A 27742-nucleotide genomic window follows, 5' to 3' on the forward strand; every position below is an offset into this window, starting at 1 on the left:
ACCCCTAATTCTTAAAACCAGAACACACAATGCCCATCTAGATTTTATCCAAGCAAAAGTGGAGCAAATGGGCTCCTAAAAGAGGGCAACTTCATTGTCCATGCAAAACACAGACTAAGGGCAACCCATTCAGAGCACACCTCACAGTATAAAACACCAGCACTTTGAGGAACATGCACACCTCTCAAATGGTGGATCCAGTGGGCCTAATGCTGCTGCAACGTCTAATGAGGAGAAGGAGGCAGGAGAGGGAAAGGATTTGCAGGAGGAGGATTACTCTTTTCCAAATGGCAGATGAGGAGGTCAGTCTGAGTCTGAGGTACTGTTTCTCACCCCATGTAATCCTTCAGAAGAAAAGACAGTGGAAGCAGGGCCTCGCCTCACCAGTAATGCATGGGCATGGCATACTACAATTAGTAAATGTTGTAAGTACTTTTAATTTCTTTGCCACTGGCTCTTTTCAGAGAACCAGTGGCATAACCTCTGGCCTCTCTCAGTAATCACAGTCAAGGGCATTACATCAGGTCCTCAATGTAATTCTCTCAACTGCCAAGTAACACATAGCAATGGCACTTGATGCATGCACAAAGGCTGACTTAGTGTGAGCATTCTGTAGCATAGCAGGGATTCCTAGGGATGTATGGAGCCATTGATTACACCAACATTGCCCCCCGCCTTCACAGAACACATCTGCAGGAACCGTAGTCATTGTCACTCAGCCAATATACTGATCGTGTGTGATGCCGGCTACAACGACTTGAATGTGAATGCTAACTACTCTGGAGCAAAGCATGCCACTCAGCCCAGCATTTCGAAGATGGAATATATGGGGAGACTTTGTTGGCAGGTAAGTCTTCACTGGCATCTTTACAGGAAGTTGCACCTGGACACAATGTCAAAAAGCTCCCCTGAATCTCCTTTTCTCAACAGGTGATAGTGGGTACCGCTTGACCAGTACTCTGCTCACTCATTACAGGATTCCTGTGTCCAGAGGGCAGCAGTGCTACAATACAGCCCACAATTGCACCAGGAATCTACCTGAACTCACATTTGGCATACTCATTTCATGCTTCTGTGCTCTGGCACCTTGAAGCATTTGTTGTGCTAAATGGAATTACCAAAAAAATACTTCGGACCCAATAACCACACAGACTCAAAGGAGATGGTAAAATACTGCTTTCATCTGAAGAAGTAAAGCAGGGCGAATACACTTTTATCAATTCGACTCATGCAAGATCACACTGTTTTATCATTTATTTGTTGCTTATATAATGTTAGATGTGTCATCTGTGACGTCATCCTACATGCCAAATTTCAAAAACCTATGGAGGGGTGTGATTGGATTTGGGGATTATGTCTACTTGTAGAAAATGTGCGTGTTAGTCCCACATTGGTGCAAGACACACCCTGAGCTACTTCTAATCACATGGTTTAGGGTACTTGTCATAGCAGAAAATGTAGCAACAGAGTAATATTTTGCAACATTGTATGAAAATGTGCATTGCATGCTACTCTAATTGGTTGGCAACCCAAATCCAACCTTGGACATTCAGCTTGTTAGCAGCACATACATAGAAACGAAACCCAGATGGTTGGAGATACGTCAGCTTTTCCTTTGTTTCCCAATTAGGCACCCCTCTATCATCAATAGGCCTCATGCCAGTGTCTTGTGTTTGAAGACTGACCTTGCCAGTCTGCACTGTCTCGGGACATTCAAGGAAGTGTAACGAAACCGCTATCTTAGCTCCAGGCCTAATGAATAGCCCTTGTTTGCGAGTTCTTCGTCAACAAGAACGTGAATTGGTACATATCGACAATGCTTTTATCATCATTTGATTCTATTTTGGCAGGGTGCAGTTCTCCTCTTGGCCTTTAGAGACTTGCTCACTCTGTCCCATATTGATTGTATGTCTTTTTTGGCATCAGTAAGTGTTCTTATTCCTCCTAATCTTTGGGAAATGTGTCCTTGCGCATGGTCTGCTCATAGACTCCCTTCATGCTTTTCCTTCATCTGTCGAAATAGCATGGTTGGTTCAAAACCAATGTACTCCCCTATTTCGCAAGGAAAACAGCTTCTTCAGCATCTTTCGATATTAAAATTCTGGGCTTGTATTTTGAGGTAGTTGTGTTGATTGACATGAGCCGTCGTACATCTTGTTCTGATTGTAGTCCTAAACGTTGAATATATACCTCTCATAAGCAAGCTTCTATGTATTCTTTCTACCTTGCGTTTCAGCGTATTTAAAGTTATTGACCAGTGTTCATTTCATTCTTCTTTGTATTTGTAAATACTGCTTCATGGAGTACATGTTTCATTTAGTATTTCAATTACACCATCGTTCTTAAGTATTTTACTATCGTTTCAACATAGGTTCATATATCTTCTTTCTGGCATTCTTTTATTGTTATTAGACTTTGTGTAACGTACATCCATGTTACGCAGCATTTTATTCATGGCGGCTTTCTGACAACCCGGCAAGGGACATCCTTCTTGATAGGTTTCCTCCACTGTTTCAACATGAGGGTATCTTCTGAATGGCTACCTGAGTGCATATCGTTTTTCATATAGTCGACATGGTTTGACCAGGTCACATAAACTTGTGCATGGGTTCCCAATTGTGGCTCCTCATCTGTCATTCCAATAGGGTCAGGGTAAGGGGGCGTTGGCTAGGCAGAATGCATCCACTTGCTCCTCTACATTCGCCCCTCTGGTCGCATTCTCGACCAGACTCTTAGCCCCCTCTTCTGCAATTCCTGTTTCATCTTCTTCAATCATCTCATCATATTATCTTTTCTTTCAAACCCATATTTGTGTCACCCCCCTCAGGTGGTCAGCATTCTTTATGTGTTCATTCACACTCCAGGTCATCAAAGGACCTCCTACTAGTGCACAAAATATCATTCGTCCCACATATTTTATAGTTAAATTTTTATATTATCAGATCCTGGGGGTGCAAGAGAACTTTTGTTTATATTTTCTCAGCTACCTTCTTCTGTTTACATCTGTTCTCCAATAGGCTTCATAGTCATAGTCAATCATTATTTTGTATTCCAATACCTTTCTTGGCTGTTTTCTGGCATTGTCCCAAGATGATCCTTATAAAACAGAATCCCAACATTACTAATAGTAATATTGCTCCAAGTAGTTTAAAAGCATTTGCCAACCAAGATGGAATCCATCCAATCAATGATAAAAACCAGTCTTCTCTTGCTGCTTTATCCACTTCATCTTCCATCTGTGTGTGCACAGTCGTCAGCATCGTCATTACTTCTGTCAATGTCCCATTTTCTCCATTATGAGAAGGTGTAAATGTACAGCAAGAACGTCCGGCTTTGGCGCACATGCCGCCTTCCTTGCCGTTATCAGATCCAGAACATGCCTGTTCTGGAGAGTCATCAGCCTGATGCCTCTCAACTCTTCCGTTATTGCATTGAATCCTTTTATTGTTGCATTGATCGTCTGCAGCAGCTCCCACCTTGTAATCTGGAGCCACTTGGCATTCACTGCAGCTTGGAATCGCGGTGTGAATGTAGATGTCATTATCATAGCGGTCTTGCTGAATAGTTTGTACTCATCAGGAATGTTGTTGTAAGCCTCTACTGACTTTGATGAGAAATAATGTTCTCTCTTTAATCGGCGATGATGAAGTGATCTCTTCCTTCTGTTACATTCATTCATTTTTGGGAGCTCTTCAATATGGGGGTCACTTTGGGGAATCACTAGTGCTGGAACATGTACATTTACTATGGAGCACACACCTGCCCAATCCTTAGGCTAGTGCAGGTAGGCTCTGGATCCACAGGCTCAATATCGATCCATCAGAACTGCAGTTCCTCCATTAACTCCTGCTACTTCAATTGTTTCTCCACATCCTTTGTTCTTTCCAACATAGACCTTGCCATAATTCTTGAAGCAGGTTGTCGTATTCTTCCCTTGCAATGTATGCACTGGTCCTATTTTGTTCTCAACTCAGGTTAGTAGTCTTGCATGCTTGGCCCATGATTCTAGGCATTCATCATTCACCTTCTGCACCTCTCGAATACCTTCTTTCTTCAATAGGTGTGCAGGGCATGATATTAGGCCATCTTCCCATCCAGTCATGGTTGCTGCACACCCATACACCACCAGTTGTGTCTTTACCCAGCATCCTTGCTCTCCTGATTTTTCAGTCATGTCTGAGCAATTCATTCTCTTCATAACAACAACTTGTATCTTGTCTCCAAATTAGGATGGATGCATACATTTTTTGTTTGTCCACCCTAATCCACTATACATCCTTTTTGTCATTACATATGTATCTTCGTATGGAAAAGTCTGTCTTGATCGCCATCGTAAAGTTGCCCACTTCCCTTCGAATTGGCCTCTCGTAGTGCAGGCTGCTAGATGACTGAGACATTTTGCATCGTGTGGAGACATTTCTCTTGCAATAAATGTTCTTGCCACATTCATGGCATACGGTGTTAGGGAAAAGACATTGCAACTTTCTTCTGGCATTCTCTCTCCCACCTCTTTCATGTGCTGATACCACAAGTTATTTACCAAGTGAGCCGATTTATCTAAATATGAGTTGATACTTTTATTATCTTCACCAGCAGCTCTCTTTACTCAGGAAAAGGGGTTTTTAATATCAGAGGTAATGGAGTTCTTGTAATCTTAATCTGGAAAATAGGAATAATGGAGCTGGGGATGTCTTATTTTCTGGTTTCTCGCTAATTATAATATTTGTGAAGGCCAACGTTATAAGGAGAATTGTCAAAATCAGAATGCCACAGAAAATCCCACAAATTGTTTTTCGTTTGGACATCTTTTTCTTGGAGCTACAGCCATTATCCCCTGAAACATTTCCATTGTCACCACTTTATTTTTAATATATCCGTTTTTATTGTGTTAAATGTAAGTAATACAGTTATAACAAAAACTGCAAAATGATTGGCAACACAATTCTTAAAATGATGAGGCAATTTTTGGATCTGCCAAAAATGTCACAATGTTTGTATTTCTTCATATTAAAGCTGGATAAGATTGAAGTTTATAAGAGAAAACAGGAAGTAAGAATGTGTGGACAACTGGCCACATAAAAGCTCAAATATTCTTTTCCCTCTTTCATTATTTCATAGTTTTCTCTATTCAAATCTAGAGAAGATGTTTCAGGATTACTGCAGATAATTAATCCATAAATCAATTCTAATCTTAAAATGTTTTGTTTTCATCATCCAAGTTCTTGACCATCGATCGCGTGGTTATTCTTTGTTGTTCTTCTCTTGCTTCACTGCGGGGACTTGCTTGACTGGAAATGCTTCCTTCACTATGGACACTTGCTTCACTGGGGACGGGTGCAGGAGAGGTCAATGTTGCTTTGCTTTTATAAGGTTTGACATCATGTAGGTGGATCCATGCCCTTCTTCCTTTTAACTTCTCCGCAGTAGGGCCTATGTCCTCCACCTCATGTGGTCCTTCAAATCGAGGGGTACTCCAAGTGCGTAAACATTTTCGCACTAACACTTGATCCCCTATACATACTGGCAGTGCCTTTAATTCATTTTCCAAATTGTTAGGCAAATTGTCCTCTTTGTTTACATTTGAACCCTCCTGTTGAAGCTCGATCTGTTTAGAAATAAAAGAGATACTTTGAGTCATCATTTTGAAATAATCATGCATTTTGTCACCTAGTGCCCTTGTTATACTCTCGGTGACTGTATTTGCCCTTGTTGGGGGCGTGAGAGGAGTTCTCATTCGGCATCCAGTCACCAGCTCATGGGGCGTTAAATGGTGATCTGAACCTGGTTGGTTCCTCCGTGCATATAATTCAAGAGGTAAGCAATGGAGCCATCCTTTCATTAATGTTATTTTGAGCTTTGATATCCTTTCCTTCAGCTCAATTTAATCACTCACATATCCCGTTGGATAATAGGTGGTAGGGCGAACCAAATGTATGCTTAATGCCTAAAAGCGAGACTATATTTTCAAAGAGGTCATTCACAAAATGGGGTCCATTATTAGATTGCAAAACTTTGCACACAGCCCCATCTTGGAAAGACCTTACGGACCAAGTTCTTTGCAGTGCATGCAGCATCAGGATGCGTGCATGGTCCTGCCTCAATCCATCTGTAAAACGGACAAACTACCACTATCATGTATCGATAGCCATTATATGTTTGCAACATATCCAAATAGTTTATGTGCAAATGTTGGAAGGGGCCATTAGGTCTGGGGATTACTCCTCTCACCGTTTGCAGAGGGTGACCTGCTGTGAATTTTTGGCACACAATATAATTTAAAATGAACTAAGTGACATGCTCACTGAAGTTCGTTATGCACCAGTCTTCTGCTATGGTAGAAGTTAGACTCTCTCGAGTCATATGTGTGGGATAGTGGAGCTGCTCCAATGGTACTCCCAATAATGCTAGAGGCATAACTGGATTTCCTGTGATGTGCTGCCTCCAAATTGCCTCTGTGGGGGATAAAGAACATTGCCGCTTTTTCCATAGCTCCTTTTCTTCCTGTGATGCTTGTCCTTGTATCTCAATTATCTGTACAATGGACATCATATTAAATAGATCTTTAACCAACATGCATCGCCCTTTGCTTTCTTCAGATCTTTTAACTCATCTTCATACATAGTTGAATAACGAGCAGCATGTTTGGCCTCTATGTCTGTGGCTTTGTTTCTGTGAGAGATTAAGGGGCCAATTTATAGGAAAGAGCGCATGAATCCTGCAAAAGACACACGTCGAAAACGACACTGCGTGAGCCTGCGCACAGAACAAAAATGCTTGCCCCACATATTCACGGAATTATATGCGCAAAGTAACCGTATATGCAAGTCGCGACTGGAACACCCTCGACAGGCCCCTACGCAAAGCAAAAAACCTTCTGTGCCAATGGCATATGTATTATGGTCTAACGGTTTCTCCTTTGTTAGCATTGAGGTCTCCACAACGTTCCTTAGCTGAGTAGTCCTCAGCACCACTCCCAAAAAATTCACATTGCCTGGATGGTTAGCCCAGAGGACATTGTTTATGGCAATGCTTGCACATTGGCATTTTAGGTCGTAAAGGGTTGCCTCATGTTCTACCATATATACTCTCATTACATTCAGATCATCCTGGGTGAAGTTTGGCACACTGTGTCCTTTCTCGCCATATTGACCATCTTCATTTATGGTGACTATTATTTTAGGGTTATGGATGTTGCTGGATGGAGGTAGATGGCCTTTTGGGTGCTAACTGTTTTTTGGTGTTGACACATTTCCACCTCCCAGGTATTGTATGGGGTTGTCCATGGGCTGTTTGTGCATGCACCCATCCCCTGGCATCTGGGTGTTGTCCCTTGCTGTGATAAGTCATTGGAGTTGTAGGTGGAGTAGCACTGACCTGTTCACCTGGTGGCAGAGGTGAGGCTCCTCAGCACACCCACATCACCCTGAGTTTCCATTGGTGACTCTACCACCAGCACAAGCTCATTATCTGGTTTATAGTCATAGCATCGAATGCCAAAGCATCGAATGGCTCGCCATCTAAAAAAAGCATGGAATGCATTTTTTAAAAAAAATGTTTTAATGGGGGGGGACCCACAGGCCCCTTTTTCTAACCTTTAAAATCCCAATACAATTAAAATAAACCATTTACCTTAAAAGAAACTGCATTAGGTGCTTTTTCCGATGCTTTTTTTCAATGGTAAGGCATTCGATGCTTTGGCATTCGATGCTATGACTAGATACCTCATTATCTCCTTCCAAGAGTGGCACGTCTGGATGCACGTCACTGGATGTGTTCTATCCTGCAGAATCTGTGATGGAAATTGTGAAAGTGTCAAAATAATGCAGCCATTTGCTAGATAAATATCTCTATTAATATTTAGGGGTATTTCAACCACCTTAATCTGTGGACATACTTATTTGACACTTTGCATCATGTACCACTGGTGCTTTGTTATACATCCCTTCCCAATGCACTGTTGGGATTGCTGTCCATGTGGCATGGGATGTGTCTGTAGTTTACCGGAGGCAGTATGAAGGACATGTGTAGGTGTCATTAGGGATGGCTATGTATTCATACCTTTGGGACTTGGGGCACCCACTTCTATGAGATGCCACTAGGTGGGCCACATACATTGGCTGCCCATATTACCTTCCCACTCCTCTGCACATTGTCTGTCAAAAGGGCATATATTTGCACATTGGGACATCCACCTGATGTTATGTCTCTAACCTGATGTTGGTATGGCATTATCAGGTCCATCGATGTGGTCTCCAACATGCCAACTACTTGCTGCTCCATTAGTGTGGGGGTGATCTTGCATGCCACACCACCATGGCATTGGTATGGATGCAGATGTTTGCCACCTTTTCCTTGGTACTTCCTGCCCCATTGATTGTTTACTTCTTTTGCAGGCATACCACTACTCCAAGGGCAATGACATTTTCGGTGAGCTCTTGCCAGCTCTTGCAAGGATGGCCTTCAGCCCATGCTGACTGCTCGGTGTCTCCTCATGGTCCACCATGAATTTAACTTGACACTCGCTGTTCCTTGTTGAAGTCCTGGAACAACGATCCACATCACTGCCTCTCCCTACATCATTTTGGCTGAATTCCATTCCCGAACCCTGAATGCTTCTGTATGTGTGTGTAGTCATCCACAATGCTCTTTTGCTATTAGGAGAGTCTTCCTGGTTTTTGAGTGTTTTGGGGGTTAATTGCACTCTTTTTTGATGGATCTGACACAATTCATTCACAATGATGCATTTGCACTTCTTTTGTGTGCATCTGATCAATGCATCAATGAACTGCACACTATTTATATGTGCCTAAATTTGCTCAATTCCTCTGCCATTATTTGTGTTTCTATTAGCGCTTTGCTGTACCAAGAGCATTGTTTGTTAATTTCCTGTGCATATGTGGAGTGCAATGAGATGTGCAATGGCGCAGACGTATCTTTGTGCCAATGCGCATCTCATTGGGATGCACTTGATTTTGAGAATCTGCACCACTGAATCTGTTGAATTCACTACCTTTCATAATATATGGCGACTGTTTTTGGTCCCTGACTCTACTCTGGCTTCTCTCCAATCCCTTTCACAGTTGCAGGCATTTAAAATTTCTGTTTCTTTGCTGCCATTCACATTTTCATATACCTCTAGACTTAATATCTGTATTTCACCAAAATAATTTTTGTAGAGTACCACAAGTACTACACTGAGCTGGGAGACTTTAAAATCTGGTTTTAAGAAGAACATGAAACATCTGCCAGATCCCTTAGCATCTACATGACAAAAGGTCACCTCAAACAATTGATAAAAGGAGCAAAATGTATAGTGGGACAAGATTACATAAATAATCTGACAAAATTAGTCCACAGAAGAGTAGACATTTTGTCAGGAATAAACACATATTTTTTCAATCCCCACAGCTGGGTGAAATCCATTCAGACATCCCTGCAAGCTGAACTGGTTGGAAGGTTCTCAACCCTGCCTTCCTTGGGTGCACACTTTATAGACATAAAACACAGGATTGACATGAAACACATTAGTGACATGAGTTACATTTTGGGGCAGGTCAAAAAAAAGATTGGTGGAACATTATCAGGCCCTATATTATTCCAGAGATTAATATACTTCTATTGGGTAACACATTTGTTGGAACACACCCCCTTAGCACCCCTTTTGTGATGTCATAATCCCCCCCCCCAACAGCTCTTAGTTGAATAATTTAAACTGACCAGCAGAAAAACTCTTCGCTCTGGTTGGCCGGCAGAGTCCAACATACAAATAGATACACAGCTACAAATTAAAATAGATACAAATAGATGCACAGCCATTTTTTTTTTTTTTAATTTAATGAATTTAGTTGAATTTAATCAACTTTTTTCAATTTAAAACAGGAATTTATCAAAAAGGTTTACATATAAAACACAGTGAATTATAAAACATACAATCATAAAACCCCACAAATTATCCCAAATGTCACACCATCACTTCCAATGCTAATAATTACATTTGGGTTTGGCATTCTTAAACGATTGATACGCAATGAACAGGTATGACAGTCATTGTTCCATATAGCAGCTATTGTTAAGAATCAGACTATTTTAGTAGATTTAAGGCTCGCAGAAAGTGAATTGTAGCCAGCCTTATGCTCATGCAGGTGGTAGTGGAAATAGCAAGCCATCTATGCTCATGTCTCATCTGGCTAAAAGTAAGGCAAATGTTTACTAAAGTGACTTTGTCTTAAATTCATAAGTTCAGGGCAGTCCACAATAACATGCTCCAAAGTTTCAATAGTTGTTGCGTTGTTGCAAAAACGACATCCTGAAGATTCCCGCGGGATTTCTTTTCTACGGGCTTGAATTTCACGGGTAGGACATAAATTAAAACGCATGCGTAACAGCAGGAGAAGGAGATTTGCATAAATAGAAGGCCATGTCTCTATAACACTTTGCTGAGAAAACAGTTGGATCAAAGTCTTTATACTTCAAACACAGATCTCTAGTGTCAATCCAATCCATCATGTAGAGTTTTTTCTTAGCTCTATCAGGATCGGTGACAAGAGTTTCAATGGAGATGTCTGCATTTAATAGTATGGTAAGGATGTTTTTAGACCATGTTTTCGGAAACAGATGAGAGGAAGACATCAGATAGCTGGCAACTGTGGCTAAAGTTGATTTGTCAAGAGCAGATAATAGACATGTTCTAAACAAACTGCATAAGCGCCAGTTATACATTGCCAAAAGTGAGGTCAAACCTACTTCATATCGAATGATCGGGCCTGGAATGCATTGCGGCAGATTTAGAATAGCACGCCAATATTTTGCTTCCAAAGCATGTAGGAATGCTGGATCACTTGTATTATATGTCTCTAGACCATATAAGATGGTAGGGATGGCATTCTGAATCCAGAAGATCAGAGCAGGTTTAATGGAGAATTTCCCAAATTTATGCATGATTAGACGCGTCTGGCGGATTGCTGCGAGAATTTTAACTTCAATTATCATTAACTGAGAATGAGCGTTCGACGATCCGTCAAACAGGATACCCAAGTATGTATAATTGGGAACCACCTCTAAATTTATGTGCTCTATCTTCCAGGTCATGCGATGACTGCGCTTGCCTTTCGGAGTGTAGACTACGATTTGGGTGCACACTTTATAGACATAAAACACAGTATTGACATGAAACACATTAGTGACATGAGTTACATTTTGGGGCAGGTCAAAAAAGAGATTGGTGGAACATTATCAGGCCCTATATTATTCCAGAGACTAATATACTTCTATTGGGTAACACATTTGTTGGAACACACCCCCTTAGCACCCCTTTTGTGATGTCATAATCCCCCCCCAAAAGCTCTTAGTTGAATAATTTAAACTGACCAGCAGAAAAACTCTTCGCTCTGGTTGGCCGGCAGAGTCCAACATACAAATAGATACACAGCTACAAATTAAAATAGATACAAATAGATGCACAGCCATTGCATATGGACCCTGTTTTTTGGTTGAAGAGAACGCGAGGCAAGTAAGGCCATGAATATTGCAGTCCTATGCACCTGATTGGCTCCCTGTCCTCATCTCACAGCCCTGCCAGTCCTCCCCATCTTTACCCTTGCACTGTATTTTATATTCCTTTTGGCCACTTAATCTTGCTTGAGCGTCCAGGTGCCTAGCACAGTGGCCTTTGACATATTCTTCCGAAGAAAATCTTCCCCTTACACCATTAATTTAGCATCACGTGTTGATCCTGACCTTCACTGCTCAGTTTTCAAAAGAACAAACACAGGAGAAATGAAAACCTCACCACCATTATGTGTCTTGAAAGACTTTAGGCCTCATTACGAGATTCGCAGTAATGAAAAAACGATGCCGGTAAGGGAATACTGGCACTGCATACCGCTCCGGCCTATTACGAGTCATCAACCCGGTATCAGTGCCACTGCTGAGACTGTGCATCCCCGTACCGGCATGCGTGCGGGCGCGGCCCTTTGGGCCGGCAATACCAGGATGCCGCTAACAGGAGGACATCACAAGTCATGCAGACATACAACTACCGGCATCACAAAGGCAGTAATAAGGGATATCAGGATGCCGGCATCGCAAATCACCCACTAACAGCAATGTGCAGTGTTCCCAAATGCCACAGGTGCACACAATCAGCACAGGTGGAGGCAATGGAGTCTGGCCCAGCACAAAAGGAGCACACCCACACACCACACACCACACCCCTTTCCACACCAAAATGATCCCACTTGCAGTTGCAATATTGGGGCTGGGGGACATGCTTGCATTGCTACACCAGCAACAACAACAACAGGCACCACAGAGGAGATGCAGGAGGAAAATGAGGGTGAGACAGGCCCAGCAAGTCCCACCAAGTCAGCCAGTGGTACCACGCAGACAGCCTCCAATCCCTCGCATCAAAGCCAGTCCATTCAACCTAACCCCTGAGCAGATCCACACCCTGTACCGCCTGGACCTGGACACCACCATTGTGGACATGATACACAACGACATTGTCAGCCTGATTGAAATACGCACCGCCATCCCCCCTCTACTGAAGGTAGTGTCTGGGCTCTACTTCCTGGCCACAGGCACCTACCAGCACACAGTGGGGCAGATGTATGGCATATCACAACCTTTTTTTTCATGCATGCTGAACCAAGTGCTGGATGCCCTCCTGAAGCACCCAAGCGACTACATACCCCTACCACGGACTGCCCAGGAGATCATTGACACGAAAGTTGGCTTCCATGCACTGGCAGGCATGCCAAACTGTATTGGTGCCCTCGACTGATCCCATGTGGAATTGGTGGTCCACATGCCACGGAGGTGGTGTACCACAATCATAAGCTATACCACTCCATCAATGTGCAGATAGCAAGTTCATCACACATTGTTGTGCCCGATATCCCGGGTCAACTCATGATTCAATGGTCATGAGAAACTCCACGCTACCATGCTACATGGAGAGACATGCAGGATGACGTGCCTGGCTGCTTGGTAAGTTGCATGACAGGTACATGGCACTGTAATGAGGGGGGAGAGATGCACACACCACCCGGGTGTGATTGGGGTGGTGACTGGACAATGTCCATACTGCAAAACACTGTGATCCAAAGCATCCCAAACTGAACCTGTCACTCGAACCTCATACTAATGATGGAAGCTGCACACCAATGACAATATGCCTGACTTGCAACCAGCCCCCATCCCACAACACGTCCACTGCACATCATCATACCTTACCCTCTGTAACACAATTCAAATGACCGCAGAAAAACACAACACAGGACATGCATCCATGAGTGCTCACTAATCAATCCCACCAAGGGAATACACTGCTTGTCACTGGCACACCACCACAGTAGCAGAGCATGACACCATGGGAATCATAAGCACTGAATGAGAAACCATGATGAGACTTGTGCTAATGCTGCTAGTAAAAAAATCAAACGAATCACTGCACATCATATTAATGATAGCAAATACAGCGGTAGGCATCCACAGTGCATGAACACCAGCAAGGAAGTGGACACTCTGCACCATCTGGACGACGCAACCCACACCTGTAGACCATGGGACAGCACACATTGTGGCAAGTTTAAATGTGTGCATACATCCAGGGACATGTGCATGTGAACAACAAATATCTGCAGGCATGTGAGTGATAAGTACAGGTGTCATATTAGGAATTGACTGACACATCCCTAATTTTTCACCCATGCAGGTGATGCTGGCTATCCCTTGAAGCCGTGGCTCCTCACCCCTGTCCGGAACCCGCAGAACAGGCACGAAGAGGACTACAATCATGCCCATACCCGTACCCGTGTGGTGATTGAGCAGACCTTTGGCCTGTTGAAGGCACGTTTTCGCTGCCTCAGCAGGTCGGGTGGGGCACTCCTGTACGGGCATGAGAAGGTGGCCAAGATCATCATGGCATGTGCCATGCTGAACAACATGGGCATCCGACGGAACATGCCTCTTCCCCCTGACATTGAACAGCAACCACCAGGTGAGGATGAAGATGATGAAGAATATGGGGATGCACATCATCCAGGTTGTGATGCACAGGAGGGACGTTATGTGCACCAGTCTGTGATAGGGCAATATTTCTAAGACACTATGCAGAGGGTGCCATGGATGTGTGAATCGGGGCACTGGGTGTGGGGGTACATGGACACTGTGCACTGTAAACCAATAAAGCACACATACACAATAAGCAATATCCAGTCATGTAATTTTTTGGTACACAACAGGTGTATTAAACAGGAAAAATGAACAAAGTGCTCTGACCCTCCACCTCACACACACACCCTCCCCCTCCCCCTCACCCCACAACTTCCCACACACCCCCTTCACCCTCCGCCTCCCACCACAACTCCCCCACACACCCCCTCCCACCACAACTCCCCACACACCCCTCCCCCTCCCCGTCCCACCACAACTCCCCCACACATCCCCTCCCCCTCCCCCCACAACTCCCCCACAGATGGTGTGCAATGGTATGCTACATGAGTCTGCATATGTCTGCACATGCAGGCTGACCCTGCTACTTCTGTCCTCTGTCAGACTCCCAGGGTGGCATGTCGGGGCGCTGCATGGTGCGTGCAGACCTGCGCTGGACGATGACACTGTGGCCGCATGCTCCACTGTCGGGGCAGGACGCTGAGCCTCCAAGGCATCAGCAATCCTGGCAAGGACCTGCCTCACTGCCGACAGCTCCTCACAGATGCGTAAGGTGCTAGACTCAATGGACCCTTTCATGGCCACAGTGTTCTCACGGGCCTCCTTGCTTGTCAGGTCACCATCTGAGACATACTGTTTTACCAGGCCTGTCAGCTCCTGCTGCCGCCCCTCCATTTATGCCATTCTCAACTCCCCGTCCTGGACCCCTATGGAGGTGGATGGGACATCTTGCAAGGGGGCCAATTCAGGTAGGTCCTCTATGGGGCTCCAGGCCTCTGGTGCTGCATCTCCTCCAGACTGCTCGAGGGTGGTGCCATCGGGGGTGCTCATTGGGGTGTGCTGAGGTGTTTGGCCGGGGCTGGGTGAGCCTCCAACTTATGTGGAGAGGTTGTCGTCTTCAGGGACACATACCTCGCCTTGGGACTGTTCGTCATCGCCACTCTGGGGCGCTGTGGCAGCTGCCTCCCCTACCAAGCTGTTGGCAGCAGACAGGGTCCCATCTGCCACTGGCTCAACTGCAGTGGATTCCACCAGTGTCAGCACTGTTGGTATGGTGGCTGCCCCATGTCTTGCCATCCATCCTGTGTGGCCTTTGCCTTTGGTGGCTGATGTGCCTTGCCTGTGCCCTTAGACGTGGAAGGCCTGTTGCTGTCTTCCCTGCCCCTGGCCCTCTTTGAAGGAGTCGTGACCTGTGCAGCAGAGTCCTATGCATCGCTGTCGGAATCTGAGCCTGTGGGGTACCCAGAGAGGGACGGCATCAGTGATGGTTGTACATGCATCATGCATACAATGATATTTGTGCAGTTGTACAATTTTGATGATTTGCTGTCTTACAGTTGTGGCATAGAGGTTGCTTGCTATATGGTAGGGTTATTTAGGCATACGTCTGGTTCACAAATGTTTTAGGTGGTGTATGCTGTGTGAGATGCCTTTATGTTTTGGACTGCGTGTAGTGTGACACATGCCGTTTCCCTGTTTGTGGGGTGTGTCTCGGGTATGGCATTGGCATGCTGCATGCATGTGAATGTGACAGTGCTGGTGACAGCCTCTAGGCAGGGATGTGTCCATGAGTGTGTGATGGGCCATGCATTGGCTCATATCACTGTCACATTGGTGGCCCATCATCATACTTTGCATTCTAGTGGTTTGTTTGGACACTCACCTCCCTCTGTCAATAACGGCGCTCCACGTTCCATATCTCCCACTCCCTCTATGGACTCCATTCCAATGGTGCTGGCACAGGTTTCTTCCCATCGGGTGAGTTTGATGGGGGAGTTTGATCGCCGCCAGTAGCCAGACCCTGGTTCCGATTAGCTGATAAGATATTGCGCACACAGAGGCGCAGGTCATCCCATCTGTTTTTACATCCTTTACGGTGCAGGGGGTGGTGCAGACCGCACTGACCTTCTGGGCCACTAGCTCCCATACTTCTTTCTCTTCAGCTGTGCAGCTCTCTTGAGGTCTGATGCAAAGACTACGTCTGCATTCTCTGCCAGTGTGTCAGCATGCATGTTTAATCCGTCCTCAGAAAATCTCTCCTTTCTCTGGTGGGATGCTCCTTTTTTTATGGCCTTTGGCATTGTGCTGGTGGTGTAGGTGCAGTTGTAGCTGGTGGTGTGAGGCTCCAGGTCCTGTATCTCGAGGATTGCAATGGATTTTGTTTTTTAAGATGGCCGCCGTGCCATTTCCTGTTCCGGCGCGATGATGTTTCTTCCGGTTCTGGTATTGCCGGGCCCGGTATTACCGGACCCATTATTGCCAGACCCGTTTTTGCCGGTGCCCGTTATTTAGGGGTGGACAAAGGCAGAGGAGGTGTCAGCGCTTTCCATGATGCCGCTAACAGGGGTTTTGGGGTCATTTACGGCATTCCGGTACAGACGATATCGGCATGCCGCTACGCGCATGCACGCATTATCATATTTGCCCGCTGTTAGCGGCATCAGTGCTACCCGGACACGGTATTGCCTCCATGGGGGTAAGGTTTGGTTTTTACCGCAAAACTCCTAATGAGGCCCATTATAAAATCTCAAAGCAGCAATCATGTCCCACCACTACTAAGGGAAAGCAGATAGGAAAGTCCCTTTTTGCACTTACACCATGAGTGTGCATTGGTACTCTATAAAAATGGAAGCAAACAGAAGGAAACATATAGACATAGCTTTTGCTACATGTGTGCTAATACCCGCTGCAGTCAAGCTCTTCTACCTAGCCCAATACACCTACTTCATATAATTTCTATGTCCCTGCACATATATTTCTCTGCACAGTGCCCTGCTCCCAACATGTGGCACTCTAGGTGTAATGTACGTGAGTCATGATATCATCCTCCACATCACTATTATTTCACTGCATCATTTTCATAACTGATACGTATGCCCCCCTCTTGTGGACACTACAGTTACATCTCTTTGAAAACATTGAGCTGGCCACACCCTAGATATTTTCTTCTGCAAAGAAGACCTGAAAAGCATAACCCCACCAATCCACATACTGTAGAGGAACCACCTCACAGTACCTTTCATGATCCACATGTTCCCTATGCAAAAGGAACAAACACCCATATCTAGTAGAGCCTGGAAAACTCTCCATTTAGAAGACCTAAAAAAATAATGGAGGACACCAAACTAAGACCAGCAATCCTGCACCACAGACTCCTGGAGGAGGAAACACGTACCATTCATGATCACAAATGCATTGGGCATCTGAGCACCCCTGAAGCTATTTCCCCTGTCAGACAAAAAACAAGTGGACAGAGGGTTCACACCATTAGTATGAACCCTAAAATCAAAAACAATCAAAAAATGGAACAGGCATGCAGGAAACACTATAAGCAGCAAGAGAAAGCAGCATACCAAAGACATATTAGACACTACAACGCAAACATCCAAAAGTGAAAGAAACCCAACTACATGGAATGCATCCGAATGGCAACACCCCCACAGAAAGAGAGATTACGAATTTGGAACAACTTGAGAAATCCAATCTCACAAAACAAAACTATGATAACATCCCATGAACTATCCCAGAACAACACTAATCACTTCTAAAACAAGGTCACAGCCATCCAAAAAGCCATGGACACCGCTGGAGCAAGATCCCACGCCAAGCACAAAGACACTCAACCACTTCAAACTCATTACCAAAGTGGAATTCTTGTAATTGGTTAACGAAACCAGCCAAACAGGCTCACCAACTACCTCCTACTCCCAGCCAACTCCAAAGTTATCCTTCAAAAGGAATCTCCAGGCAACCCCTAACTGGGACTTATGAACGCATTAGTCATGAGAAGAATAGTGGCACAATTCCTCAAGACAGTTTACACAAAATCTCTCCTCAAAAACACAGCCAGAAAGTCTGAAGTTCCCACAAGCAACCAACTGATCCCCAATATTATGTGCCCAGCAAAACTCAAGGAGAGCAAAATATATAAGCAAAGCCTCAAAGCCTGCAAAACGCAAAGCGGAACATGGAACTGAATCATGCCAAAGTGGCAGTCGGACCCAACAGAGGAACCAAATCATCAGCTCTTATACTCCTTGACATCTCAATGTCATTGGACTGAGTGAAGCACTCATCACTAATCAAAAGACTTCAGGAAGCAGGTCTAGGAAACAAAGTACTAAGAGAGATGACATTCTTTACAGACAGAACAGAATAAAACTCGCTACCTCGTAGTGAGGAGTTTCATTTTGCTATAAATCTAGATGTGTTGGGTTGTTTTTTTGTCTTCATTAGTTCACCCACCCCTCATACCACTGTGTAAGAAAAACAAAATAAAAAATTCTTCTTCACTACATTATGAATAGTCCATTTGAATGAGTATGATTTTTCAGTGATCAAAACATGCCCACCATCAGACGCCTCCCAGGAAAAACATGCGGCCCACTCCTCTGTGATATTACCGACCAGCACTGACAATGAAATGCTTTTCAATGGAAACCAGGAAAACAGAATGGTCATGTCTTCTAGCTATGCTTGTTCCCCAAGGGGAGGTGGTCTGGAGCAGCTGCTGTGATAAAAGGAGCCTTCATTGGCAGGCTCTGAGCAATGCTGTGTGACGAAAGCAGCTTTGTTTACTTTTATTAAGCTCAGGGATCCGCTTATCCACTGCAAAGGCTGCCTTTGATGTTCTTCATTTGTGTTTCATTACTTCCGACCCTATTTTTTCTCTGTGGGAAAAATGGAAATGCTCCTTATCCAACCAGCCCTCCAAGCATTGTGACTATAATCTTCTAGCCACTCATTCCTCTTCTGCACACCTCAGCCTTTTTCACTTTACACCGCCCACAGATGGCTTCACTGTAAGTTTAAGGACATTCTAGCCTCCAATATTTCCAGAAAACTGCAGAAAAATATCCATTGGACACCAGCAATAAACTAAAAACATTTTTTAAAACATACTTTTGTGCAATTTAATTGAGGGTAAACATGGGAGAACACTGATGAAAACAGATTCCACATTTTTGAAAGCACTGGAAAAACACCACCAGAGTTGAAAAGAAATAAACACTGAAAACAGGAAACCCCACTCATGTGTTAATTAATTGTCTGAGTTACAAAAGGAAACGAACTAAAATCAATGTTTCCCCCATTCATGCACTGTTTTTTTCGCCTGTGATTTTTACACTGAACTGTAGATGCTTATCATTCAATTGGCATATGTTGCACTAGCCATTGTTGTTCACAAAAACAGATGTGATCTTATTAACTTCAAGCATATCACCCTGTATTCTGTGTTTTGAAAATATGTTTTTCTCTTTTGGGGTTTAAAAGCCATTGGAAAAGCGGATTCCAGGATTTGGAGTAGGAACCCTCTCTGCAAATTCAAGCAGTGTGATCCAGCAGATTGTTGACACATACAATGTAAGTGTACTTCAGCTGTCTGCCTGTTTTACTCTCTTATCAAAATGTTTTCATTTAGCATATTCCAACCCAATATTTAGGGCATAATTATTGTTCAACAATTTTCTGAGGCGAACATCAAATATGTATGTAAATACCTTTCTTTTTTGGACCATTTTTAAAGGAACACGTGTGCTGTTTGCCAAGCAGTGGTCACATAATTTTATATTTGAGTGGTTTCACGTTTTTTCACCTCAGCTATTTTAGCAATTGACCATTTCATAGCCCTTTTCGCACATTTTTCTTTTTAATCGGGGGCTTGCCCCCAAGTCCCCTCTAACCCGCCCCACCATCTCAACCTGCCTCCCACTTCCCCAATCCCCTGACCCAAACTAACAACAAATATACCTTTAAAAAAACGCTGCGAAAATGGCTGCGATGAAAACACCACGTTGAAAAGGCCAAAGGTTCAAACAGCCACGATGACAGCACGGTAAGTGATTTTAGTTTTAGACATCTGTTCTGAAATTTGGAATGGTTCAACAATGCTTGTTTATCCCCAATGAGTTCCAAGCCAGAACCTATGAGTGTGAATTTGGAAGACATCTTGTCTACGAACACCTGCACAGATGATTCCTGATTTAACAGTCTTACTATTGTGCTATGTGCTAGAACAGGGCCCTGAATACACAATGTTATTGCTAGTGCTCAGAATCCATACAGTATTGTAAGAAACGTAAATTGGCTCCGTGGTTCTAAACAAAAAGTGAGTTATGCATGCAGTCATCAGTGCAGGCATATTTTTCAGGCATTGGTGTTTTAGCTAGCTGAATCCTGCATTAAGGCTTGCGGACACATTGTAAATTCTCTCTTATTCCAAACACGTGCAGGACGCTATGTACTGTGCCTTATCCAAGCCCAGGGATGCAGCTCAAGAATGCTGTGCTAGGCACTACACAGAGCTTTGTGCCTAATCATTGACACTCACAAATGCAATCAGTGAGCTTGTGCCATAATCTCGGGAGGATAGCACAGGGGCAACGTGCTCGACGACACGGAGCAACACAGGTTCGATCCCCGGGTCCACACTTAGAAACCTCTAGGTATTAAGCACGTTATAAATAACCTAACATATCATACAGTGATCACATTGAACTGGAGTTCCCAGCCCTTTAAGATGAGGTAGCAATACCCTTGAGATGGATGGTGGATGCAGAAATTATTCAAACATCAATAATAGGAACGACTCAGGTAGTTGGCAAAAGGATAACTGTTTTAATATCAATTATCTACAACAGGGAGAACAACGGGCATGAGCAGACATCCCTCGTCACAATCTCAATGCATTTAATAAAAAAGCTTGTTTATATAACAAAAAATTGTCATAGGTGATAGGTGAAGGCTCTTACACCCACTTGAACCTCTATAAAAACAGATGTAAGGGTATGAAAAACTTCATGGTACAATACTGTAGACCAAAAATTAACTAACCCAGAATGAATGCAATTGTGTGCAATGTAGATTGATTTGTTTATATGTGTATGAATTAGTATGTATAGGCAACCAGAGTAATTACCTATTTTGAATAAAATATGTCTTTTGGATACGAAACAGGGAGGTTTCTTATGTAAAGTGGTTTAGTTTGGAGTGACAACAGTTAGCAACTCCTTAGGTATGTGTTTTGCTTGGATCTGACTATTATTAGTCATAAGAGAAACAGGAGCAGCAGGAAGCTTGTGGTTCACATTTTGTTCATAGACAAGTACCTTATATACCACAGGCCCCTTGGAAAAATAAAATTACAAGGTACGACCTATTTTTACCTACTTTGTATGATAAAACCTAGGTATCTGTATTTTCACTGGTACTGCACGTGTTTCACACTCTGGATCCCAACATATTGGCACTATGGACGAGTTGGTTGAGGTGGGGGTACTTGACTCCTTCTCTACAAGATTGGTGGGGGTAAAAACACAAGTACACATTTGAAAGATACCAGACCCCTAATCGAGGCTATCTCCTGTCATTTTCAAATCTAAAACCTCAGAGGGCACAATACTGTGAACTACTTTACGGCCGTTGAAGAAGCACAAGGCCGGATTGCAGTATGAATGCATTGATAATACCAAGCATTCACACAATCAAAGTCCTGAGCTTGTTAGGAGCACACCCCAAAGCAAATAAGGGGATGCTCACCCTAAATGTATCCTCTTCTGTCATATCAATATGTGCTCCCTGCAGCACAATATTCACATTGTCTCTAGGAAGCTCTACACACAACTCGAAGCCAGAATGGAGGTTCAGTTTCTCTTATTGTATGCCAATAGAAAACAGGAGTTTTGGTTTAACTGAGCCCATGAAGTGGCATTCTTGAATACCAGCATCAGAATCGGACTGCATGTAGGACTGTGGCCAGCCATACCCTCACTCGCCTCAACAGATCCGCCCTGTAAAGGCAAACAGTCACTCTCAGTCTCCGTCCTTATGGTACCCTGCACTTCTTTCTTGGCTTCTGGCAGGGTCTTTCGTGGCTCGGGTGGTGTTCATCAGGATTTTGCTTTGGACCTTGAGGCCTTGTTTGATAGCAGGCACAATCACCTTCAATGCTTTGGGCCGCATAGATGCAAACTCTTTTGCAGGTGTGGAACCTCAGGGATACCAGTCTACTCCCTTTGCTTTTCCCAATGGTGGACAGTCTCAAGTGGTTGTCATTCAGGCCTTCAGATGTCGCCTAAAGTTTTTTTGACCATTGTTTAATTCTATCCAGGACTCAAATTGTGTGGACTACACTTCATTCGTCTTTGCTCTCTTCCCTGCTTTTCTCTGCCTCCTCTAATCTCTACTTTATTCCTCTCCTTTTGTTTACCCTTACTTTCTCTATTAGCTTCTTTCTATCTCTACTGCTTCCCATCTCTTCCTCTTATCTCTACTGCTACGCATGTGTTTCTTTCTTTCTTTCTTTCTTTCTTTCTTTCTTTCTTTCTTTCTTTCTTTCTTTCTTTCTTTCTTTCTTTCTTTCTTTCTTTCTTTCTTTCTTCTCCTGGCTCCCTCACCACTCTGCCATGCTCTCTGCCACTATCACCTCCTCACTCCTTTTCTCCTCCTCTACTTTCCTCTCTCTTCTAAGCTCCTCCTCAGGCTGACTCTTTCTTATTTCGACTCCTCCAGTCATTGATTTCTCTTACATTACTTCTTCATTCTAATATTTCCTCCTTCCACCTCTCCACTCTGTTTCTCTGCTCCTCTGCCCCCTTCAACCCTTTCAGTCTCTTTTCTGGCTCCTCTGTACTTCTCTCTGTCTTCTCCACTTGTATTCCTCTGTCCTTTGCTTCTTCTTTCTTTACACCACCTCCTCAGTGCTTTCCTCTCTCTCTTGGTTGCTGTTTTTCTCTCTTCCGTTCAACTCCTTTGCTTCACTCCCTCTCTCCTCCCTCTCTTCCACTCCACTCTTCCTCCTCCCTTTCTCAATCTCCTCCTATTCTTCACACTCTTTTTCCTAACCGTGTGCGCACTGCCACACTCTACCCTGCCACTTACACTCTGTGCACTTAACACTGATGCTCCCCGTCAGCATTGCACCCCTTTTAAAATTGCACGGGATTCAGCCCAGGAGGTTCAATTGTGTTCAAGTGTGTGTGTCATGAGACCGTGCCTAGTGATTAGGCACTGCTTCTGTTGTGTACCAATCCCGAAGGTGTTTGGGAGTGGAAAGTGGACCGCTGACTGCTCTTCTGGTTGACATTAGATTGCGACCCTCCTTTAACTGGTATTCATTCGGTTAGTGGTTGCAGTTCTCTGTGGATGTCGGTGTCTCAACTGCTCTATTACTGCATTCAATATCAAGTTTCTGATAGGTCCGCAGTTCACACAGCTGGCAGAAGTCACCTCACCTTTGAACAAACCAGTCTTCCTTCTGTACCACACTGATCAGAGACAACCACAGTGGCAGCACCACGACCTTCTCCAAATGCTTCACATTATCTACTATGAGCCACTCCTCGCTGTCAAAGGGTTTTAAGAACAAGAGGGTTTGCTACACAAACAAGACTAGGGCTCGGCTGGGGACCCTGTGGGATCTCCCATTTAGCCAACCTGTGGGCCTGCATTAAGGACTGGGTGGCAGCCGCAGGCGACCAGGGTCACCCCAGTCATATCCTCTAGCCACTACAATCTGACTTTTGTCACAGGGCACATACTTCCAGGTGTCTACGTTTATGAAATATTTACTTTGTGCCATCTGATGGAAAAAACAGGACTCTGCATCTTGCTTCTCTCGTGATTAGATCTTAGCAGTATGGGGATTCATTTTCTTCAACCCTGCACTTGCAATGCACTTGCCACTAGCTGGCCGCACTTTCTACCTATTGATTTATTTATTTTATTTATATTTTTACTATTGATAATATGTTTTGCACTGCCCCCTCACCCTACCCCCCGCATTTTTCCCTTTCCCCTCTACCCTGCCCTCCCCATGTCACCTGCACTAGAAAGATTGTCGTTTTTGTCTTCCCACTGTTCCCCCTACCTTGCCTCGTCCCGCCTTGAAACACTTGTGTATAGGCGCGTTATAAATGCCATATCATATCATATCAAGCTATCATCACAAAAGATCATATGCCCAGATCCGAGTTGAGCAACAGCTTTATATACGCCTTTTGAAATTGAGTGTGACAGATTTGCTACTTTCTCACCCTCAATGCCCTCTGTGTGACTGTCTTTACCAAAAGGGGCATGTTATTTAGAAATTGATGGGGATATTTTGCTCTTTTTTTTTCCTTCAGTATGCAAGGGAATGATGGTTTGCAGATAATGAATGTGGGTCCTCCCAATCGCAATTCTTTCATGGTGTTTATTATTTGTTGGTATTATTTTGGATAGAGCTGCATTTCCAAATCAACAGAGTTTTAATGGTTGTGGACTATAGCATTGCACTTAAATAGTGATGAAGCCATTAAAGTTATCTTTGGAAAAACCAATGGAATTTCGAAATTAGCTGAATTGTCTTGGGAGGATGGCTTATGGGCAACATGAGCAACACAGGTTCGATCCCCGGGTCCGCACTTAGAAACCTCTGGGTATTATGCGTGTTATAAATAACCAATTACAATTACAACAGTTGTTTCTTAATGAAATGGCAGAACTATAGGAAGCACTCTATGCAGTTATCCTGTGCTTTGTTTTCCTATGAACAACCTAAAGGTTTTCCATGGTAAATCTTTTTTTTCTTTAAATTACTTACATGGATTATATCGCTGGTAGTCAAACAAGTACTGCAACTATTATCTGACCACTCACCACCTAACTGTACACCTGGCCACTGCCCGGTATGCATTGGTCATCGAATAGTCTTCACTCCGTATTTAGTGTACTCTAGCAGGATTCTGTACTATTGTCACCAGGGCACTTAAAGAATGGCTGGACACTGCACCAAGTGATATGTTTTAAATTTGTAAAACCGACCTCAAGAACCAATGTTTTTAAAACTGTGGCCAGACAGAGGAAAACTGAGAACCTCGTTTCCACGTGTGTAAAGTTAATTGTCTGCAGTTGGAAACTGAAGTGTCAGGCAATTCACATCTCGACCCTGCATCAAGATGTTGTAGGGTAAAAGTGAGGGACTCGGGATATTGATCCACATCCAGATGACACATCAGAGTTCTTACAATCCGAGGTTGTAGAACATGGCACACCTTTCACATGGATGCTGAACAAGGAAGCATTGAGTCATCGATCATGTGATTGTCTTTCATGGAACCTCTGCAAAGACATTGACATATCTAATCATATTTTTTTTATTGTTTTATAAAGCAACGCGAAATCATAAAAGAGTTAATTTTATTATTGGGGTTATAAACAAGATGTGTGGTAGTACAGGGGCAATAGAAATGGTAGATCACTGTGCTTGATCATGTATCTTCTTAAAATACCCTGCTGCTGGTGATGGGGTTTCAATGACGAAGTGCCCTTTTTTCTCCAAAAGGTAAATTGTGAGAGTTTGAACCATAGTCACCTGAGCGCTGGGTAAATGAATAGTTCAGTATGTGAATCCTGACGTAATAAAGTGATTCAAAACAATTTGTTGGTGCTGTATTTATTGTGAGAAGCCAGTCGGCACGTGTTTCGACCTTTAGTGGACCGGTGTCCATCCTAGCACCCAAGATGGCGTGCTGGTCAATTTTGTGCTAATTAGCATGAGCTGTGTGCCTGGTTGGGTTGGCAGTGTTTGCTGCTGTGGTCACGGGGGCCATTTGAAGACATCTTGGGTGCTAGGATGGTCCACTCTTCTAAATCAGGAACAAATTGAGAACCAGACCATACAGTGGGGCGGCTAAGAAGTAGCACCCCGGACAAACTTCCAACATCCCCCAGCAATGACAGATTCATTACAACACATGCCCTGAGAAAGACCCCAAGGGTTGAAACACGTGTTGGCTGACTTGTCACAATAAATACAGCACCAATAAATTGTCAGAATTGCTTTATCACATCAATATTGACATACTGAACTACCCATTTACCCAATTCCTAATTCACATCTGATTGAGTACTATTTGTTAATCCTAGAGAACACCTCGCTACCAAGCCTTCAGTTTTGTCCCAGTAGTCGAGGCCATAGATTGCCAAGTTTCTTCGTCATATCAAAGAGCCGGCACCACCATCCAGCTGCGGGCCTACAAAAGCAGGACAAGAGGAAAGCCCAAATTTGCGCATCGAATCCACACTGACTGGCCATGGTGTTGCATCCCTTTGTAATCATACATTGTTTGAAGGGTACCCCCTCATTTTGTAATAAAAAAGAACCCCTGATACATAGTTTGATAAATTCCCTTGTTTTTCAAATTTGGTTGTAAAATTATTATGCCCTTTAATGAAGGCCATCATTTTGTATTTTCCAAAGTTTATTTGCAAAGAATTGACCTAGCATAATGTGTTAAGTGCAATAAAAAATCGATGAGGCCTGATGGGGGTTGATCCAGTATGATTGAATAATCTGCATAATTTAGACTTAGAAGATGCAATGCCTAGCATATAGGGACCATTTCTCATTTTAGAGGAGGCATCTGGCCAGCGCTATATACAGATATAAAAGTGGTGGTGTCGATGTGGACTAGATTTTGGGCCATTTAAGGTGGAAATCTTCCTTTACATTCTCCTTTTCACCATGTGTTTGGTGGATGTAGACCCAGGTGGCTCAATAAAGCGCCACTGTAATGATCAGAAGAGCCCTAGTATCCCTTATTCATTATGTGTGTACCAAGACCAAAATACCTGACTTTCCTTCTGCCCTTTCTGAGTAAACAGTGTCCTGCAATGAAGGGATGTTTTAATATTCTGTCTGACACATAAGGAGTAGATCATTCTAATTAACCCATTGCATCAGTTCAGAACATAATAGTGTTGGAATCAAAAGTTGCCAAGATGAGCCTTGCAAAGCTACATTCCTAAAATTACCCAAATCATTTGTCAGCACAGGCAGCAATATGTTGCGTTCCTAAGAGAATGGTATAGCACATAATAGGGCAACATAGCAGGAAATAGAAGAGAGGACTGGGCCACACTAGTGTGGCCAATCTTTAAAAAGATGTTGGTGAAGCAAATCCCAGCCTAAGAAGACCGAAATGGGAAGAAATGATCTCAAGTACATTGACTCCTGAACACTATAAACAGATTTTGATGTGGCCTTTATAAGTTCTCCACATCCACACTGGATGCATTCAGTTGGCTCCTAGGCTGAACCAATAAACACTTGTTTTTGAAAAGGAGCACATCTTTCTCCAATACCCTCAGACATCATACACCCACTCTAAAATCACTGCACTGACTACCACTGAAACAACGAATAAAGTTCAAGGCCATGTGCATCACGCACAGAGCAATATACAAACAAGGCGCAGAATTCCTAAGCGACAAACTACACCTACACCAACCGACAAGAACACTAAGATCAAGCACCGACATACGCCTGGAACCAAAACCCTACAACAGAAAAAAACTCGGAGGATCGTCCTTCTCTCACCAGGCACCCAAAACCTGGAATGACCTACCTAAGAATATACGGAATACAACAAACCACCGAGCATTCAGGAAACTCCTCAAATCATGGCTCTTCAAAGCGTAACCACAACAGAGACGCACTAGAATGCCTAGATATTAAAACAATGACGAAAATGAATCCAACCTCGACCCCTCTCATATCGGACAAATACTCGAACCAAATAACCAACCA

At 43.7% G+C, this 27742-nt stretch overlaps 1 protein-coding gene across 1 annotated transcript in view; it reads left to right on the forward strand.

The window, feature by feature from the left end:
- The window catches only part of LOC138568811 (uncharacterized), a 317549-nt gene that overhangs the window by 62321 nt on the left and 227486 nt on the right, over positions 1–27742 (forward strand). The window contains exon 7 of the mRNA XM_069646582.1: positions 19447–19536. Within this exon, the coding sequence (XP_069502683.1) occupies positions 19447–19536 (90 nt within the window). The remainder of the gene's footprint in view (positions 1–19446; positions 19537–27742) is intronic.

Source organism: Ambystoma mexicanum, chromosome 2q (assembly GCF_040938575.1).
Source record: "Ambystoma mexicanum isolate Mex_15411 chromosome 2q, UKY_AmexF1_1, whole genome shotgun sequence".
In the NCBI taxonomy this organism is placed as follows: domain Eukaryota; kingdom Metazoa; phylum Chordata; class Amphibia; order Caudata; family Ambystomatidae; genus Ambystoma; species Ambystoma mexicanum.